This window comes from Bactrocera dorsalis, chromosome 4 (genome assembly GCF_023373825.1).
Source record: "Bactrocera dorsalis isolate Fly_Bdor chromosome 4, ASM2337382v1, whole genome shotgun sequence".
Taxonomy (NCBI): Eukaryota; Metazoa; Arthropoda; class Insecta; order Diptera; family Tephritidae; genus Bactrocera; species Bactrocera dorsalis.
The window spans coordinates 64,689,023-64,708,910 of record NC_064306.1 but is presented as its reverse complement, the minus strand read 5'-3'; the positions used below and the strand labels follow the sequence as shown (position 1 = coordinate 64,708,910).

At 32.1% G+C, this 19,888-nt stretch overlaps 1 protein-coding gene across 5 annotated transcripts in view; it reads right to left on the bottom strand.

The window, feature by feature from the left end:
- The window catches only part of LOC105225184 (double-stranded RNA-specific editase Adar), a 166,668-nt gene that overhangs the window by 107,322 nt on the left and 39,458 nt on the right, over positions 1-19,888 (bottom strand). For 2 of the 5 annotated variants that reach the window (XM_049456399.1, XM_049456403.1), the window contains exon 1: positions 2,856-3,313. The exons of the other annotated variants lie outside the window; for them this stretch is intronic. In XM_049456399.1, the coding sequence (XP_049312356.1) occupies positions 2,856-3,011 (156 nt within the window). In that variant the 5' untranslated portion in view covers positions 3,012-3,313. Of the gene's footprint in view, positions 1-2,855; positions 3,314-19,888 lie in introns of those variants that run through there. 5 annotated transcript variants of the gene reach the window in all.

Below are 19,888 nucleotides of genomic sequence, written 5' to 3'. Positions count from 1 at the left end.
GTTGATTATTCTTTTGAAACTTGTGTTAGATAGATGTAGATGATGCTTTTTATGGGTGATCTAAGTAGATGTAGTTTTCAATAGCATTTTTTAGACAGATCACACGTGAGTCGTGTCAAGCTGTCATGTAATTATTGTTTAGTATTGTTTGGCCTTTCATCGTGAAAAGACTTATACCTCAACGACGTTCGCAAACCGTTCAACTTTATTAAGAAAATTCACGTTCTCTAAAGAATGTGTTTCGCGCGTTTCGCTTAACTTATAGTCAACATAATCGGCCTACTGAGCGTACTATTCACAACACCCATCTTGAGACCCAGCATTCCTTATTAGATAATATTCGAGCGAATAGATCGTATCCAGTACGCAGTTAAGAAAATATAGCAGCCGTAGAAGAGAGTGTACACGAAGATCGTGGAGAGTCGATTCGGTGCCCTTTGCAGGAACTCGGACCGACGTATGGAATGACGCATTTTACGTTAAGATCTTAAATTGAAAGCGTACAAAATACAGTTTGTGCAAAGAACTGAACCCACTCGATCTCCAAGTGATATCGCTTCGCTCTATGGGCTCTTGAAAGGTTCCAAAAAAAAATCTGACGTTTGCGAGTATTTAATTATAATTTTTGTTCAGCGATGAGGCCAATTTCTGGCTCAAAGGGTGTGTAAACAAGCAAAATTTACACTATTGGGACAAAGAGCATACTGAAGTGATTCAAGACCTGCCACTTTATCCAGAAAAAACAACGGTTTGACGTGGTTTGTGAGCCAGTAGAAACATTGGTACATATTTCTTCAAAAATTATTAAGCTGAGAACGGAACCGCCAATGGCGTCCGTTATTGCGCCACGATAACCGACTATTTGATGCCTAAAATTGAAGCTCGTGACCTCGGCAGCATTTGGTTTTAACAAGACAGCGACACTTGCCATATATCGCATCAATCAATACATTTATTGAGAGAACACTTCGCTGAGCAGATGATTTCGCCTTTTGAGCCCGTCAGATATCGAAAATTGGACTCAACGGATGGTCCATCTGGGACGTAATCGCGACCAACATTTGAAAGAGTTAATCTTCCAAAAAATAAATGCCAAAGAATGTTCTTCTGAAAAAATGTTTAATTTTTTTTTTAAACAATCTTCATTAATTTTAAAGTCCCTATGTCCTTTCTTAAAAAACAAAGCCTCGAAATGGATAATGTTTTATTATGCTCAAGGAAAATGTTGTCGTAGAATGTTGTGAAGAATTTAAATATGTTGCTTAATCCAAAATTTGTCTAATAATAAATAAATAAAAAATAATGTAGGAAGGAAAGCGGAAGAATGTTCATAAATATACTTTTCGAATCAGTCTCAACAGCTATTTAGTTTTAAAAGGAGGGTTTTAAAACTACTTAAAGCCAAATACCAGCCAATTTGTAAGAACCAAATACATTTATTTTTTATTATAATAAACGGTTCCGTGTTTACTTGTGCTTTTTAGCAAGGGAGGAAGTGATTAGATTACATAAAGGTGTAGGAATAAACAACTAACTGTTTTTATTTCCTCGAAAATCTTGAAAAAACTTCCTTAAGCCGCAATCTTGTTAATTTGAATAAGAGCTTTAATGAGGGCACTAGATTATCAATTATTAAATCTACTTTTTTGTCGATTTGATTTTAGGTGAATCTCCAAGAATTAGTGATGTTCACCTCAAGGAGCTTCGGCTAGAAGCCTCTAGAATATTGTCATACAATTTTAAGTTGATCCAAGTAATAGTTTTGGAGATACAGCGTTTCTTCGAAACTGTGTTTTAGAGTCGGTTGGCAAAATTTCTCGAGATCTACTCAACCAATCTTCATTAAATTTTACACAGGTCTTTGATATACAATTCTTAAAGACTTGGGCAAAAGATTATTTTTTGATTACAACTTTTTGAAAAAAAAGTCGCAAAATTTTCACTGAAATTTTTAGTTTTTTGTAAAAATGTCTGTCAAAAATCAAATTTATAGTTATTTTTCCTTCGCCCAAGTTCTAAGTTAAGGTTTTAACTAAAACACGTATTTTTTCACTTTAGACGATCCTGTAAGGAGTTATCCTGCCAGCTTGTTATTTTCAAGGGTTCAATCTGTTCTCCATCGAGCTGCTGGAATGGTTTGTGGGGAGTCTCCAGTGAAAACGTTCCACCGCTCTTTCTATGAAAAAGAGAGAAAAACTAGAGCAAGAGTGCACCTTAACATAGAGTGGCATAAGATAAAAATAAAAAACCCTAAAAACTTGAATATTTGACTTTTTCACATGAATTTTGAGGTTATGCGAAAAAGGTTTATATCGTCACCCAAAAAGCAAAGTTTTCAGGCGAAGGAAAAACGATATAATATATATTATAAAATGGTTGAATATTGGTTATTACATCTGACAGCGATTTTCGATGATACGATGATTTGCATTCTAGGTGACGATATGCATAAATCTTTGTATTAACTACACTTTTTCTGTATAAATTTGTTCTATAGGAAAAATCGGAAATCGGCTCAAATCGATTTTAAACCTTAAAAACTTAACAACGTTCCTACCCTTCCTCAACTTGGCCTCATATCGCCTTAAATTACATTTCCTTTCATTTATATTATGTCACCTCCCTTCTTCGAAAAGAATTTTTTTTCATTTTTTATCATTTTCAAAAACTTTTGCATTGTTCGAAGTTTGCTCCATATTTTTAGGTTTTCTGAAGAATAAAAAAATAATGATATTTGAAAATAACATTTTTTCCTCCTACTTCCTTTGAGCATTTGGAGCCTTTTCCATAATTAATACTTGTATTGTACTTTAATTCCTTTAAGTTGGATGCCATTACCGCTCACCAAAACTTACTCTCACAAAACGCCGCCGATAGATGGTCGGCCGTGGTCCCAGCGAACGCGCAAAAGAATCATTGTTGTAATAATGACGCTTACGAAAATAACTGGGATACATAAGTTGAAACACATCGGCCGGTCGTCTTCTGTAGCTGTATTTGGGATCGAACATTTCACACGCACGACACGCGGAGCGCAGAGCACACAGTAAACGGGAGAGTGAAAAAGGTAAAACGCCGACTAGATTACTGCAACAATTAAGCACTAATTGCGGCACAATTAAATAAATGGGCCGTAACGACGCGGGCGAAACGAACACACACACAGGCACAAAAACCGAAATATTTTAGTGAAACTGGCGGAAAGGAAATAAATCTAAATAAATTTCTTTGCTGGGCGCGCGCGTGTGCAACGAAAGAAAATATTTCTAATTGCCGCGAATGAGAATGTTGCAGATGCAAAACGCAACTGAAACTAAGTGAAAATTCGTTCAAACATTGAGTGATCAAATTGGCAATTAGTGGCAACAGCCAGCCGAAGATCACAGCTAACACTTTGTATATTCCAACAAAAAAAACAACAAGCAGCAGATCACAGCTAACACTTTGTATATTCCAACAAAAACAACAACAAGCAGCAGATCACAGCTACACCAACAAAAACAACAACAACAGCGTCTATGTCCACCACAAGCAAGAGCAGCAGGGACAGGCAGCGGCGAATTCTCAGCCGCCGTGGCCCAGCGTTGCGTAGCGCCTTGGGAAACAGGCAGCGCCAACTGTTCCCGTTCGCCACAAGCACGCGCGCAGTGTCGGTGTTGCAGGTAGCGCAGCTGCCATGTCGCCACGGCATTTGCAGTTGCCCATAAAAAATCATCAAAACGGTGCTTTATTAATAGATGATATCTAAAAGGCGAGGAAATCAAAAAATAAAAATAAAAAAAAATTAAAAAAAAAAAAATAAAAAATGTTAAGGGAAAAATAAAAGCAAAACCCGCAAACACAAATCATCCCAAATATCAAAAACATTATAAATAAATATTAATGCAGATAATTAAAAGTGCGCCGCGGGTCGCGCTCGGCCACAGCCACCGTCGACCGTCGCTATGCAACCCTGTCCGCCCAGGCGTTTTGCCGTTTGACAGTTGTTGCTTTGGTGCGCTTCTCACATTGCTTTATTAGCGCAAATTTACTTCTTCATTTGAAATTCGAATTCGCAATTTATTAAATGTAAGTGAAATTAGTGAGCGCCAGTCGGCTACGCGACGCGGCCGCAAAGGGCGGCGCTGCATGTGTTTGCGGCAATAAAAAATGTGCAATAAAAACCACAGAAACGCAAACAAACAGTTGCGCAAGTGTTGCTGTTGTTGTAGTGGTTGTTGTTGTTGTTTTTGTAGTTGTTGTTGTTGTGGTTGTTGTTGATTTCTGACTTTTTGCCTTCGCATTCGATACGAAAATATTTAGCGACATTAGATGAAAGATAAAAAACACGCTGATGAGCGTGCAACAGCTGTGTGGCAACAACAACAAAAACAATGCTATAAAAACTAATAAAAACGTGAAAAGGCGGCAATCGAGTTGCACCTTGACGTGTGCACGCTTTTTTTTGATTTTCTGATTTTGCGGTCGCTGTAATTGTTGTTGTAATATTACAATATTGTTGTAAAATGTGGTTTGTCTGATTTAGTTGACACGGATGTGTGTTAATAATTAAAAAAAAGTTGTAAAATGTAACGGAAGTGAAATTGTGAATGATAGTTACAATAAAGAGAGATAAAAGTTTTAATACATATTCATAAATTATATACATATGTATGTATATAAAAGAATAAATTTTTCGAAAATAAAATATTTTCCTAAAAATTAAAGTTTAATAAAGGAAATAATTGCTGTAAAATCGCTTACTTAACAAACAAACTGAAACTAGCAAGATGACTTTAAAACATGTTGGTGTCGACGTAAAGTTCAAATCCGCTAGATGTCGCTGTGTCGAATTTTTACCAGTAGTTGCATTTATAAACCATTAATGTTCATAATATAACTTTTGATGCATTCAGAGCATCTAACTACACTGTGATAAAAAAGTAGCCGGCACTAGAAAAAATCAAGCGGAGCCAAATCTGGTGAATACGATGATTTATCGAAGGTATTCATTGCGTTTTTGGCTTTAAATTCGGTAACAATCATGACTAGAAGCAATGGTACATTTACATCGTGAAAAATCCATAAATTTTTCTTCCACAATTTCGTTTGTTTTCGATTGATGTTCTGACCCAAAAGCCTCAATACGGCCAAATAGAACTCCTTATTGACCGTCTGTCCCTCCGGAACAAATTCATGATACACCAAGCCACGAATATCGAAAAAACAAAAAAAAAGCAGTGACCATCAGCTTGATTTTTAAGCGGCTTTGGTTTGTTTTTTGGTTTCGGCTTGTTTTTTTATTTTAAAATTTCTTACTATTTGGCAACTCTAGCAATTAGGGCAATTGCATATGCATTAAATTTTCGTGGAAGTTCATTCGCATCACTTAGGCAACAGTGCGTGCAACATAAATTGCAAGCGTGCACACTTCTTACGAATTCCTATTCCAATGCACATTTATCTTATTTTCGAATCTTCAGTCATAGTCTTACTGCGCGTGTGTTGTCAAAGCATAGCTGGACTTGGAATTTAATTAATCTGACGAAATTTGTCTCGCGAGTGAATTTTCACAGATAAAGCGGAAGCTAATGCGTATTTGTTCGACGTCATAATTTTAAGAAAACAAATATTAAAAAAAAATTATAAAAATAAAACAAAAAAAATTTGAAATTAAAGAAAAAATTATTAAAAAATATCTAAACTCAAATTAAAAAAAATTACAAATATTTAAGACAAAATTAAAATAATTTAGCCAAAAATTGTTTTAACAAATTTTTAAAATATATTTTTTAAAAATAAATAAAAAAAAAACAATTATTCAAAAATTTACTAAAAAGCATAAAAATTAACATATAAAAATTATTTGTAAAATTAAATAAACATAAAAAAAAATTTAAAAAAAAACTTAAAGACAATAATTATTGAAAAATGTGTAAAACTAAATGGCAAAAAAATTAAAATGATTAAAACAAATTTAAAAAAAGTACAAAAAAAAAACATAAAATATTAGAAAAAATTACAAAAATTAGGAAAAATATTATAATAAAATAATAAAGTTTATATAAAAATTATTAATAAAAATAAACGCAATATTGAAAATTTTAGAAAATTATTATTAAATAATATGTTACATCAAATATTAAAAAAAAAATTACAAAAATTAAAAAAATATTATTAAAATTGTTTAAAAAAATGTTAAAAAAATATATATACTAAAAAAATTAAAGAAAATAGTAATTAAAAAAATTAAAAAAAATACTATAATATAATAAAAAATATATAAAAATTATTAATAAACTTAAATAAAAGTTTAAAAACTGGTGAAAAGCCAGCAGCTGGACATTGTTGATGGAATGCAAATTTCTGATATATTTATTATTATATATGTACATACATACATATGTATGTATATGAGCTGTAGGGTCTCGCATTGCCAGTAGATGTGAGTATAAATACATGACAAATTATCATTATTAAAAGAAATTTTTTGTGCCTAAAGCGGTACTATAGAACTGTTAAATTTTACTAAAAATTAAAAGTATTAAAGATGATGGCTGGATCAAGCTCAAGTTTTAACTGCTAGAAAACGAAGCAGAAAACTCGAAAAATCAAAAACTCAAAGCATTTTTTAATTTTAATTAAATGCTGGAATTAATTTTTTTTTATGCAGTATTTAGGTTTAAAATTTTGCTTTTCTATTCGGTTGTTGAGATATTTAAAATTTCTTTTTAATTAAGATGATGGATTACAAAAAAAAATATTTCATTTGTTAAATAAAATGTTTTTTATGTTTTATTTGCAATCCTGAACACACAGATGCATTTTTAAAAAATAAAATAGTTTAAGTAGGAAATATTGCCTTAAATTATTTAAAAATATAAATGTTTAATAAATGGAACAGTTAAGATAAATCAGTGAAAATACAATTGTAGAAGAAAATACAAAACATATGTGCAGTTATCCAAAAAAAATTACATAATTTAAATAATTGAAAATTATAAAAAAAAATTAAAAGAAAACTAAAAGAATTTTAATAAAAGAATATTAAAAATTAAAAAAAAATAATATAATATTAGAAATAAAAAAAAATTAAATAAAACTATTAAAAAAAACGAATTAACAGAAAAAAACGAATTAACAAAAAAAATTTAAAAAATTTAAATTTTTAATAAAAAAAAATAATATTTTAAATAAAATAATATTAAAAATTTAATAAAAACTAAAAAAATAAAATATAATGCTATTAAAAATACAATTCCATATAAGTGCAGTTATCGAAAAAAAATAACATAATTTACATAATTAAAAATTATTAAAAAAAACTTTTTAAAAATTAAAAACTCAAAAAAATTTAAATAAAAGTACATTAAAAATTAAAAACAAAAAAAAATAATATAATATTACAAATTAAAAAATTTAAATAAAATTATTGTAAAAATTAAAAAAAAAATATTTAAAAAAAATTTTTAATTTTAATAAAAAAAATAATATTTTAAATCAAATAATATTAAAAATTTAATAAAAACAGTTACAATGAAATGTCACTACAAATTTTCAAAGAAAAAAAAAAACAAAATAAAAATTAAATAAAAGAATATTAAAACTTAATTACAATCCAAAAAAAATGTAAAAATAAAAATGCTATCAAAGAATTTAATAAAAACAACAAAAAAAAAAAAAAAAAATTAAAAATTAATAAAAAAGTTAATTTAAATAAGAACTATTTTTGAAATTCATCGAAAGAAATTGAAAAAAATTGCTTAAATTTCTAAGCAATCATTAGGTTTCCAAACAGCATATATAATTTAATTTATGGACTTTTTTGTTAAAAACTGTTATATGTATATGTATATATACTTATCTACCAACAAAACATTTTAATTTTCATTTTAAAACGCTACTTCCTTCCTAATTTGCTTAATTTGCTGATAAATCAAATGCTTTAATTACATAAGCGGGCCGTAATAGTTTTATTTATAATAAATACGCATATATCCCATTAGCATTTTGGCTGCAGATTACAGCAATAGTCAATGGATTACATCCGCAAAATGTGTAAATTCAATTAATTTTGTTTTATTGCACGCTAAAATAAAGAACTTTTCAAATCCATGTATGTATGGGGGTGGCAGAGTTGCAAGCACAACAATTGTTAGAGTTTTTCGAGCGATTTAGAGAGCACAAGGCAAATAAAACAGCAGCAACACATGCGTGTTGGCAAATTACCCGCAACACATTTTCGCTTGCGTGCAGCAAAATTTTCTTAAAAAGCTTTTAGAGAACAAGTGAACACACATTTATATGTCGATATATATATGCATGTATATTTATGCTTATATATATATAGCCCTACATGAGGTTATAAAACCAATTTTATAAATAAATCCAGTGGCAACTAAAATAGCAAGTGTGTTTTCCCATATAAATAATATTTGTTTGATGTATGCATAAGTATGTGTGTATATGTAGATATCTAGATATGTATATATGCATGTGCAAGTATGTAAATAGAAATTTAGTAGCTTTAACACACTTAACACCCGCGCTACAAAATTGCGAATAAATCGAAACAATTTATTTTGCACCAAAGTGAAAATGTCACTCATACGTCATGTCGCACCAGCACACTTGTACGCTGCTATTGTAATACAAGCAAACGCTGTGCCAATAACAGCGTTAAATAAATAAATATTTGCTTAAAATACAACTATTTAGAAATTCTGGTGTTTTTTGGGCACATAAAATTCGAAGTGTGTGATAAAATGTGCACACAAATGTGAAAATTCCAAAAACAAAAAAGGTTATAAAATAAAATATATGTATTTAAATATAGGTATGATAACGAAAATTGACCATTATCAAATTTTGAAAACTCATAAAACTCTATTCACAATATTTACTATTTATTTTGTGGTTAGGGTGGTAAAATAACTATTTTATTTCCGGGAGTGGTGCAAGCGGGGAAAGCAACATAATCCCCATGCAAATAAGAAAAATAATAATTAATTGAAAATAAATATTTGCAAGCGTTGGTAAAGCAATTACAACAAAGTGTGACAGTTTCGATAAATAACATAAAAACTGACAGGATTTGTATTGTTTTTGAAGTTAAAAAAAAAAATTTCGGTAAAACTTATTTATATATATACATATATTTATATGAAGATAAAAGACTTCTTGTTTTTCGGGCTTAACCAGAAAACTAGAAATTGCATCACGTTGATGGCAGATTTACTTATAAAGTCGTTTTTGGAAAGTGATTTTGAAATTTTTATGCAATGAAATTTATTAATAAAAACGTTGATCGCGAATATATTGCCTTTAGATGCCGCTGGAGAGGATTTAATTATAAAGTAGGCATTTATGTATGGAAAATCACAAGCAGGATTTAAGCCTAACCACTTTTGCTGGCATAAGGTCATTGTGTGAACTTTCGAGTATAATTTTCACAAAAGTTCCAGCAAGTGTCGTCACTTAAGATTAATACGGCTGAACATAGAGGTTTGAGACCGCCTTTAATTTAAAAAATGTGCCTCCTATTATATGTACATACATACATATCCAGCCTATTGAAGTGAACATGATTTTTAAATTTGTCGGTGCAACGAAATAGAATTAGCTTTTAAACTTGAATAAATAATCAAGCTACTTAAAGAAGTCCTTTAAATCAGTTTGTGACTTCTGAGCATAATTAGCTCACCAAGAAGTGGTCAGGCAGTTCAAAAATTGCTATAAATAAAAATCACGAATGTACATTCAACTCAAAAAGTTGAATAATAAACAAAGCAAATCTAATTTGAAAACGAAAAGACGATATTCACATAAAATGTACAACATTTCACATACTTTAAGCAGTAAAATCAGCATAATACAAAACGTTGCCTACATTTAAGCGCAATACTCAAACTATACTATAGTTAAGACACATACCTAAAGAGGTATTCAAGACACAAACCTAAAGAGGCATTTGTGTTATATTTAGTTACGCTGTTGGTTGAGTTCCATTGATAAATTTTGTACAAAAAAATAATGCTTCTAGGGGGCGGAACTCAGCAGCTACGGCAGCTACTAAGGACTGTACCGAAAAGAAACTGCACACAATGTTTTATTTGTAACTTTCTTAATAACAAATAGAAGAGTTTTTGTCCACTTTTAATATAAAATAGTAAAAAAAAGTTATTATCTTAATTTATGCCGAATTTTTCGTTTAATTCCCTTCATTAAATTCTTCACACCTTTTTTTGTACCGCACAACTTGCCTTGCCTGTTTTTAAATTCGTCGATGTTCTCGGCAAGTCGATGATCCTTTCTCAAATTCCGCTTGACAATTGATAATTTGTATGGTTCTTCGCTTTTTTAACAAAATTGACATGGTTGTCCTTCAACAAAACAGAAGTGGAATGAGCGAAGGACACTGTGGCTAAATCGGGCCAAAATAATGTTAATACGATGTGTTTCTTAAAAATGGTATAGGGCGACGGTTTAGGCACTCCCTCTTATAATTTTCGGCAGTTATAATACCCTTTGTTAAACAATGCAGTGGTCTAAAAACCGCAAGAACAAATAGCCCGCCAGATGTGTATTTTCCCGTCAAATGTTTCTATTTCAATTGTTGACACTGCCTGATCGACAGCACCATCTTTTGGTTTCGTATAGAATTGGGGAGCTGGTAATGTTCTTGAGTTCATTATTAATCTGTCTAATAAAAGGGTAGGAAAACTATAGAGAAAAGTGCTATAAAATATAATCAGTAAGGTCTTAAAAGTACAAATATGATATCTGAGCAGCGAAAGCCAAACTTCCCTCACTCTAAACCCAAGCACACATGCTCTAAGAAATATTATCAAAGGCGCTAAAATATGTATATTAGTATACTTTTACATATTCAATTGTCACACACGTCGCGTAGTTACCGTTTGTGTTGTATGCTGCACATTTTCTTAACACGTATGTACACACCAACAATTACGCATAGCCTTCGCATAGTTAGAGCTTTGATTGACATTTAATTTTAATTTATAAATAGGCATCTTCAAGGGTAATTCACTGTGCAGACATCTTGTGTTGTTATGGTGCTAACTAGACAAAGGTTGGAAGGCTGTTCTTGTAGTTATTAGAAAATAATTTATTTTAGTTCTTAAAATTTTTGTAATTTTTAGTGAACACAGAATATTTTTTGTACACATCAACACAAAAAAAATCTCGAAACCATTTCGAAAATAATTTTAGTATTACCTAGGAAGCCCCAAAAGATTGGCATAATAAAAGAAATGGTTCGATAAGAAACATTTACGCCAAAAGGTATGCTTTATTTTGTATTGCGCTAAAAGGTATGCTACACCATACAGAATTTCAAAAATATACTTGTATGCCTTAATTTATGCAACTATCAGCAAAAAATCGGTTTAAAAACTAGTCTTGAATCTCAGTGCATAATTATAAAATGTAGAAAATCGTTAACTTTTACTACACTGAAGCTTCAAGACGTCTCACAGGTCCATTTCCATAAAGCATTCTTTTTCTTTATTTTGATCGGTCGATTTGTATGGCATATAGTAGTCTAATCTGTGTAATATATTCGAATATTCTAGCTTTACCTTGGAGAATAAGTTTTACCTAATTTCGTAGAGATATCTTGTCAAATAAAAAAATTTTTTATACCAGAACTTTATTTGGATCAGTCCATTTATGGCTGTTATGCGCTGTAGTAACCCGATATCGACGATGCCGACAAATGAGTAGCAGTTTGGAAAGAAAAGAGCGTGTGCAAAAATTCAGTACAATATATTAAACACTTAGGGACTAGATCGCGTATATATGGACAGACGTATCTAAGTCTATTTAGCTCGTCAAGCTGATCCTTTATACATATATTCCGACATTTTTTAGTGTTACAAACATACTGGCAATCTTGGTATACTCTTATAAAGGGTGATTTTTTAAGAGCTTGATAACTTTTTTTAAAAAAAAAAAAACGCATAAAATTTGCAAAATCTCATCGGTTCTTTATTTGAAACGTTAGATTGGTTCATGACATTTACTTTTTGAAGATAATTTCATTTAAATGTTGACCGCGGCTGCGTCTTAGGTGGTCCATTCGGAAAGTCCAATTTTGGGCAACTTTTTCGAGCATTTCGGCCGGAATAGCCCGAATTTCTTCGGAAATGTTGTCTTCCAAAGCTGGAATAGTTGCTGGCTTATTTCTGTAGACTTTAGACTTGACGTAGCCCCACAAAAATAGTCTAAAGGCGTTAAATCGCATGATCTTGGTGGCCAACTTACGGGTCCATTTCTTGAGATGAATTGTTGTCCGAAGTTTTCCCTCAAAATGGCCATAGAATCGCGAGCTGTGTGGCATGTAGCGCCATCTTGTTGAAACCACATGTCAACCAAGTTCAGTTCTTCCATTTTTGGCAACAAAAAGTTTGTTAGCATCGAACGATAGCGATCGCCATTCACCGTAACGTTGCGTCCAACAGCATCTTTGAAAAAATACGGTCCAATGATTCCAACAGCGTACAAACCACACCAAACAGTGCATTTTTCGGGATGCATGGGCAGTTCTTGAACGGCTTCTGGTTGCTCTTCACCCCAAATGCGGCAATTTTGCTTATTTACGTAGCCATTCAACCAGAAATGAGCCTCATCGCTGAACAAAATTTGTCCGAAAAAAAAAAAAACCGAACACTGATTTTGGTAATAAAATTCAATGATTTGCAAGCGTTGCTCGTTAGTAAGTCTATTCATGATGAAATGTCAAAGCATACTGAGCATCTTTCTCTTTGACACCATGTCTGAAATCCCACGTGATCTGTCAAATACTACTGAAAATCCTAGTATACTCTTATAATATAGTTTCAAGTTCAAGCCAACGAGTCTCTCGGACTCTCTCCCTCAAACAGTGATATCTGTAGAATAAAGCCGACGAGTTTCAGATTATGAAAATCACTTACAGTCAACCGATAACTGGGAAATCTGCATACGATACTTGAACTTCAAGGTAAAACCAGCATTTCACTTAAACTTTACTAACAAGTTTTCTCTACTGATTAGCTGATTCAGAGTTGAAGACAGCATCTATACGAAATTACCTGCGCCTCTACATCCTCGCAGCACTACCGACTAACCACAAAGGCTAAGCGATAAATATAGTGCAACGAAAGTGTGGCTTGAAGGCACTTACAACCAAATAGTGTATACTCAAGTTAATGCAACACTTAATCTAACTCAAAGGTGGCAAGTAAATACTCACCCCAAATGCAGAAAAGCAGAAAGCATATTAACAACAGCACTAACTCATTACTTTAATTAAACGGAGAATTGCCGCAGAATACTAAGCAAAGCTTGCCACACGCTCGTTAGTGCGCCCGTTCGCCGCCACTTCATTACAAACGAGCTCGCTGATAGCACTCATCAACACGGCGTTAACTTTTATCACACGCACACACATTCACGCTGCTATCTAGTTGGTGGTGTTGGTGTTGGTGCATTTTTTATGTCAACATAATTTTTAACTTCCAACCGTTTCGGTTTTACAGTCAATCAAGGGTTTTATTTAGTAATTTTTTGCCCGAACTCGAGCTTTGCAACAGCATTACATCAAACAGCGAAGCTTTAATTTATAGAGTAAATTTTACCATCACGGCGTGTTGCGCAGAGTTGTTTTAATTGACTTTTTCCGCCCACTGCTGCGGAATATATTGCAACGTCACATTGCCACACTGCAATAAGTGGCAATTTAAATGTGCGCGCTGGTGCCAATACTCACAGATATGTGTGAGTGTGTGTAGTATGAGTGGTGTTGCAGGAAAATTTCATTTAAGAAACATTTTAACTGGTTCATTTCGGACTAGTTTGCTACTAGTTTACTTCAGACTAGTAAGTTCTTACAAAAGAAAAGAAATCGTAATGCAAATGTTTAATTAAGTAAATGTCGAACTGGTTCATTTCGAACTTGTTTGACACTAGTTTATTTCAGACTAGTAAGTTCTTACAAAAGAAAAGAAATCGTAATGCAAATGTTTAATTAAGTAAATGTCGAACTGGTTCATTTCGAACTTGTTTGACACTAGTTTATTTCAGAATAGTTAAAAGACTTCCCTAAAGAAAAAACTCGTAAAGCGTTGCAAAAAAATTTAATTAAGTACATGCCGCACTGTTCTTTTTCGGTCTAGTTTGTGACTAGTTTATTTCAGTCTACTTTGTTACTAGTTAAATATGCGCCCAAAAGCAGAAAATCATAATGCACTGCTGAAAAATTTAAATTACGCAAACGCTGCACTGTTCTTTCTCGGTCTAGTTTGTTTCTACTTTTTTTCAGACTAGTTTATTACTAGTTTAAAAAAAAACGAAAAACTCGCCTAAAATACTTAAAAGCGTTTCGAATATAAATCGGAACAACATCGAAAAATTTCGAAGTTAAAAGCTTTTCACCGTAACTTATCCAACCTTCGAAATCGGTCTAAAAGTGTTGTGTAGGACATTATGAATGTTCAATATACTACATACTTGTATGTATGTATATCTGTGACTTATACTCACTCTTCGAGAAACAAGTTGTTAGAGTTCTCGGAAATAAATATTTCATTGATAGCTTTTCCTACAGGGTTTGCTTGTGCCACATAAGTGTATATAAACTTATGAATGTGTATGTGTGTGGGTACAAGTTGCATGCGAAATTTAATTAAAACTATTTTAATTTCCACCATTACAGCTGACAGCGAAGCAAAATTAGTGTTTCACCATGTGTGCGTGTGCTGGTACTTCACTGATAAGATTTTCCATATTTTTTTTTCTTTTTTTATTTTATTTATTTTTACATTTTTGCTGTGGAATTCACAAATTTACTATGTGACGGCCGTTGACATTAAATGTCGACTTAATTATGTTTGCAATGTGAATTAAGCAAATCAATACATATGCATGTAATGTAATTTTTAAGCGGTAAATACATACATATGTATGTACATGTACATATATAAAAATAATGGGTAAATGTCTACCTTAAAAAAAATAATGTTGCCTTACTCATAGATTTTTTTTATTTATATACGGGTGGCAACTCTAATTAAAAAAAGTTTAAACTTTCAGTATACTTTTTCAGAATTTTATTAATTAAACCCAACATGTGTTGTTAGTTTTCAAGTACCGTCATGTGGCAACTCTATTCCGGGAACATCAAAATTTTAGCTTTAGTGCTATGTATAACTTCATTAAAAAATTTAAAACTCTTTCAATGTGTAATTTTTCAAGTTAAATTTTTCCAACAGGTGGCAATTCTATTCCGAAGCTCTTGAAAATTGCAGCCTTAACTCAGGGTATACTTTCTTTGAGATTTTTATATATAATTCGTGATTTTTCAATTTTACTCTTTTCCATTAGGTGGCAACACTAGTTCGTATATTTTTTCAAATAAGTGGCAACTCTAATCCGAAGCTCTAAGCTCTAGGTTTACTTTCTCTGAGATTTTTATATATAATTAGTGATTTTTCAAGTTTTACTTTTTCCATTAGGTGGCAACACTAGTCTGATATACATTAATATTGTAGCTTTATATACTTCTTCTTTAAATTTTTTACTTAAAACCCCATATTTCGCAATTATTTCAAGTTTTACTTTTTCAAAAGGTGGCAACTCCATTCTAGAATATTTCATAAAACTGCTGAAATTCCAAAAACTTTCGGACAATTGGTTTTTTGCTCGTTTGGCGGTAACATTTTGTGTTGCACTTTTTCGTTAGGTGGCAACACTATTCAAAATTTTTCCTTAGAAAATATTTGTAAAATACATCCATATTATAAAAGTTCTTCTTTTGCTTACTTTAAAAAGTTAATTTTCATATCCGCAGTATTCAGAATCAAGATAAATACATATAGAAATCTTTTATTAACCTAAACATACATATGTATGTATACAAGTCTTTACTATACTAGTCTTTCGCGCTCTAAAATGGCAGTCCTCTATGCAAATACAATACATTTTTCAATTATGACAACGTCAACAGAAAACACTCGTCGTGTTACATTTAAAACCGGAAAACACAACAACATGTCATAACAGTTTGTTTATGTAATTGTTTTTTACAGCAATATACATGGCGTATACGCAACCTTCGCCAAAGGAACTGCGCTTTAACGCTCGTTCAACGGAACTTCAGCAAATAACAACAAATACGCTTATGTAAATGTACATATATGTATGTATGTATTTGTCTGTATATATATATTTGTTGTAACGAACAAACAACCCCCTCCCCGCAGCTGAGTAATGACAGCGATAAGAGTGACAGCGATGAGCGGCATTAACCGCATTAAATGTATTAAAATTTAAAGTAATTATAAACCGATGCACATATGTACATACTCATGTATAGATATAAGTACAAACTTATATACATATATAGTTAAGTGGGTAAATATGTAATTTTATTATTTATCCAAGCAAGTAAATGTGAAAACAGCAAATTGAAAGGGCATTGCGTATGAGTAACAGCCCATCTACCGGCTTACTAACCAGCAGGGGGGGAGGGAGTGGTTGAATTGTTTAACATTTATTTACTGCGTGTTTGCTGACAGCAAATAGGAATGACACTACATTTTCAAGAGCATAAGAAGCAATATGGAAAGAAAGTGAGCAGAAAGGTGGAGTGTGAAAAGAGGAAAACAAAGCGAAGCAGTGGAGTGTTACTTATACTTACTTACTTACGACTAGAGAATAAATTGGTAAGCGAAATTGTTAACTGTAATAACAAAATATGTGTGCATGTATGGGTTTTTGTTGTGTTTACGAATGTACGCACAGAGCTCTGAAACCACAGCAACCTTTCGAAAGAAATTCGCATAGCTTATATAATAAAGTTTTGGGTGACTTTAATAACGGGCGTGGCAAAATGTTTCAAAACAAAAATTTCAAACTTCAAGGTAATCGGAAATCACTATATCTAGGCAAGATAATGAAACTGTATTTTTTATATATAATATCTTTCTCAAACAAAAAAATAATTAAATTAAATAAAATTAAATAAAAAAAAAAATAAAATTAAAAAAAAAAATAAAATAAACAGTTAATATTAGAATAGAACGAAAAGACTCGCATAAAATAGTTTTAAAATGCATTTATTATAAAAATAACTTCCATGGTGTTGTACGTGTTTAATGTATAATAATTAAAAATGTAGCTAAAAAAATTGGTTTTTCGTACAGATGGCAGCCACATAAATTTTTTTAAATTAATAAAAAATCCTTCTAAACTACCAGTGTTGGTTTATTAAAACGCTCAGACCCATTTCATTTTTTTTTACTTTTTACATGGGTGGTAACTCTATCTCGAAATGTTTCTAAATTAAATCTTTCACTTTATTTTACAGAGTTTAATTATTTTACATATGTTTTGCCGCATTTCAAATTTTACTCTTTTGGAAAGGTGGCAACACTATCTCAAAATGCATTTAAATTATAACATGCAGTATACTTTTTGGAAAATGGTTAAACAACAAATATTTCATAGCTTTTCAAGCTTTTTGCGATAGTTGTCAACTCTAATCAAAAGAAGAGATTTTAATCTTTTTTACACAAATGCAAAATAAAATTATAAAAACTAAAAAAACTAGTTTTTCCAACAGATGGCAACCCTATAAATTTGTTTAAAATCATAAAAATTCCTTCCAAACCGCCTGAATGCTTGGACACATCTAATATTATTTTTTTAATTTTTCACATGGGTGGCAACTCTAGTTCACAATATTACTTAAAATTTACATATTATTGCACAGTTTTATTATTTTACTTATGTATGTTTTGATACTTTTCAATTTTTATTTTTTTCGAAAAGGTGGCAACGCTAACACAAATTACATTTAAATTAAAACTTGCAGTATACTCGTACGTTTTGGAAGATTTATTAAACACCAATGTTTGCTAGTTTTTCAAGTTTTTTTCGATAATTGGCAACTCTATTTCCAAGAATATATATCATTTAGACAATTCCAATGCTTGAATTGCACAATGGCACGGAAGAGTTATTAAACACCAAATCTTTCCTAGTTTTTCAAATGTCTTGCGATAGTTGGCAACACTATTCCCAACCAAAAATATTTTTTAAAGAATTCTAGTCTAGGTTAAAAACTAAAAAAACCTCTAAATTTATCACTAATAAAGAGAGAGAGAGAGAGATATAATGTGGAGTCCATTCTCACGTCAGCCAGAACGAACACGGATCTTTATCGAGCCAAGTACAGTCAACACATCTTATAAATTATATTAGGGATGCTTTCTGCCGCTACAACAACAACAATAACAAAGCTACGTAGTAAAGACTCGTAGAAGCAAATTTTATCCTCTACACATACAAACAACACAACTTCTATTAAGTAAAATAGCCGCTAACCTTAACACCACTTTCCGTAAATATTATAAAAATTTTCAGAAAAATCAGCCAGCAGCCATTTTGAAGAAACCCCTACAAATTGCCATAATATCAGCAAAACTTTTCACACCAAAAGAACTTTTTGCTGGAAGCCGAAGCAGCAGCAAAATTCAATGGAAACGCAATTTCATGGATTTTGCCGAAAATTGCAAACAACACACAGCTTCAAGGGGTCACTCAAAACGAAAAAAAAAAATAATTATAAACCACCATTTGAAAGTGGTCAGGGGTAATCAATTCACTTGTGCACGCTGGTCAATTTCCAAATAGATATTGTGCCATTGTAAGACGCACAGAACGCGCACACACAAACACACGGAGTGGAAGTAATTGGCAAGCAGCTGCCAACTGGCCACCGCAAGCACCGCCGTTGCACACACAACAGCGCAAACTTTTCTCATTAATTTGAAATTTTCAAAATCTCTACTCACGCTAGCGCACACAATGGAATTCAATTTAGCCATTACTGCCATTATTTTCGCACTTTATTTGATTTTATTTCAGTTGAAGAAGTTTTTCTTGCGCTAAATGCATTACAATTGCAGGGGGTGGCGGGGGTGTTGCACATACATAAAGCACTGCGTTGCACTTAACATAATGGAACAGTGTGTTGTAATTGTGTGAAATACTAACGGTACACACGTTAACATGGCCACTGCATTAGTGTGCGTAATTAATAATGGGATTGAGCGCTTATTTCGGTCTCAATACAACACTTATGCATAAGTGTGTGTGTGTGCATGCGCTTATGATGAATAATTAATTTTGCTGAAAGTGAAAATGCGCCACAATAACAACAACAACAGCAACAGCAAGTACTACAGAGCTACAAGTGTAGCCATATTTGCTTTGCATACCTTACCGAGATAATTTGTAATAATGTTGCTCATACGCCCCGGTTGGCATTAACTAACTACAAATGCTTGTTGTGACACATGCCACGGCTACACGAGCAGCCAGCGACATACAAGCGAAGTAATTGCATACTTCATGAGATTTGTGCGTATATGTGCTTGTGTTCATAGATACATAGATAAGTATGTATTTAGCAAGGTGCAGAGCAAAGCAAGCTATGATGGGCAAATGGCATTAATGTATATATAAACACACCACAGCAAAGACGAAAAAAGCATCAAATCAGGTCAATAGCCCAACAAGCTTGTGATGAAGCGCAGGAACTCTAAAGATATGCCTACACAAGCATGAAAAGTTGTCTTCGTATGCGTGTGTATGTGTGTTGCTCTGCCTGTTAGCTTTATGCATAGTTTGCTAAGCGTAAAGCATGCCAAAATTTATGCTTTGTAAATTTGTATATTCAAATATAGTCAACATATGTACTTTTGCCTGTGAAATGTGATGTTTCGTCGAGCTTTGCCTACATTTAGGCGTCTGTAGAACTTGCACTTTGTTGTTGGTGAAAGCGCCTTATATGAAACGGTAGCAAAAATGCCTGATTTCACACATGCCAAATTTCACTTTGGAA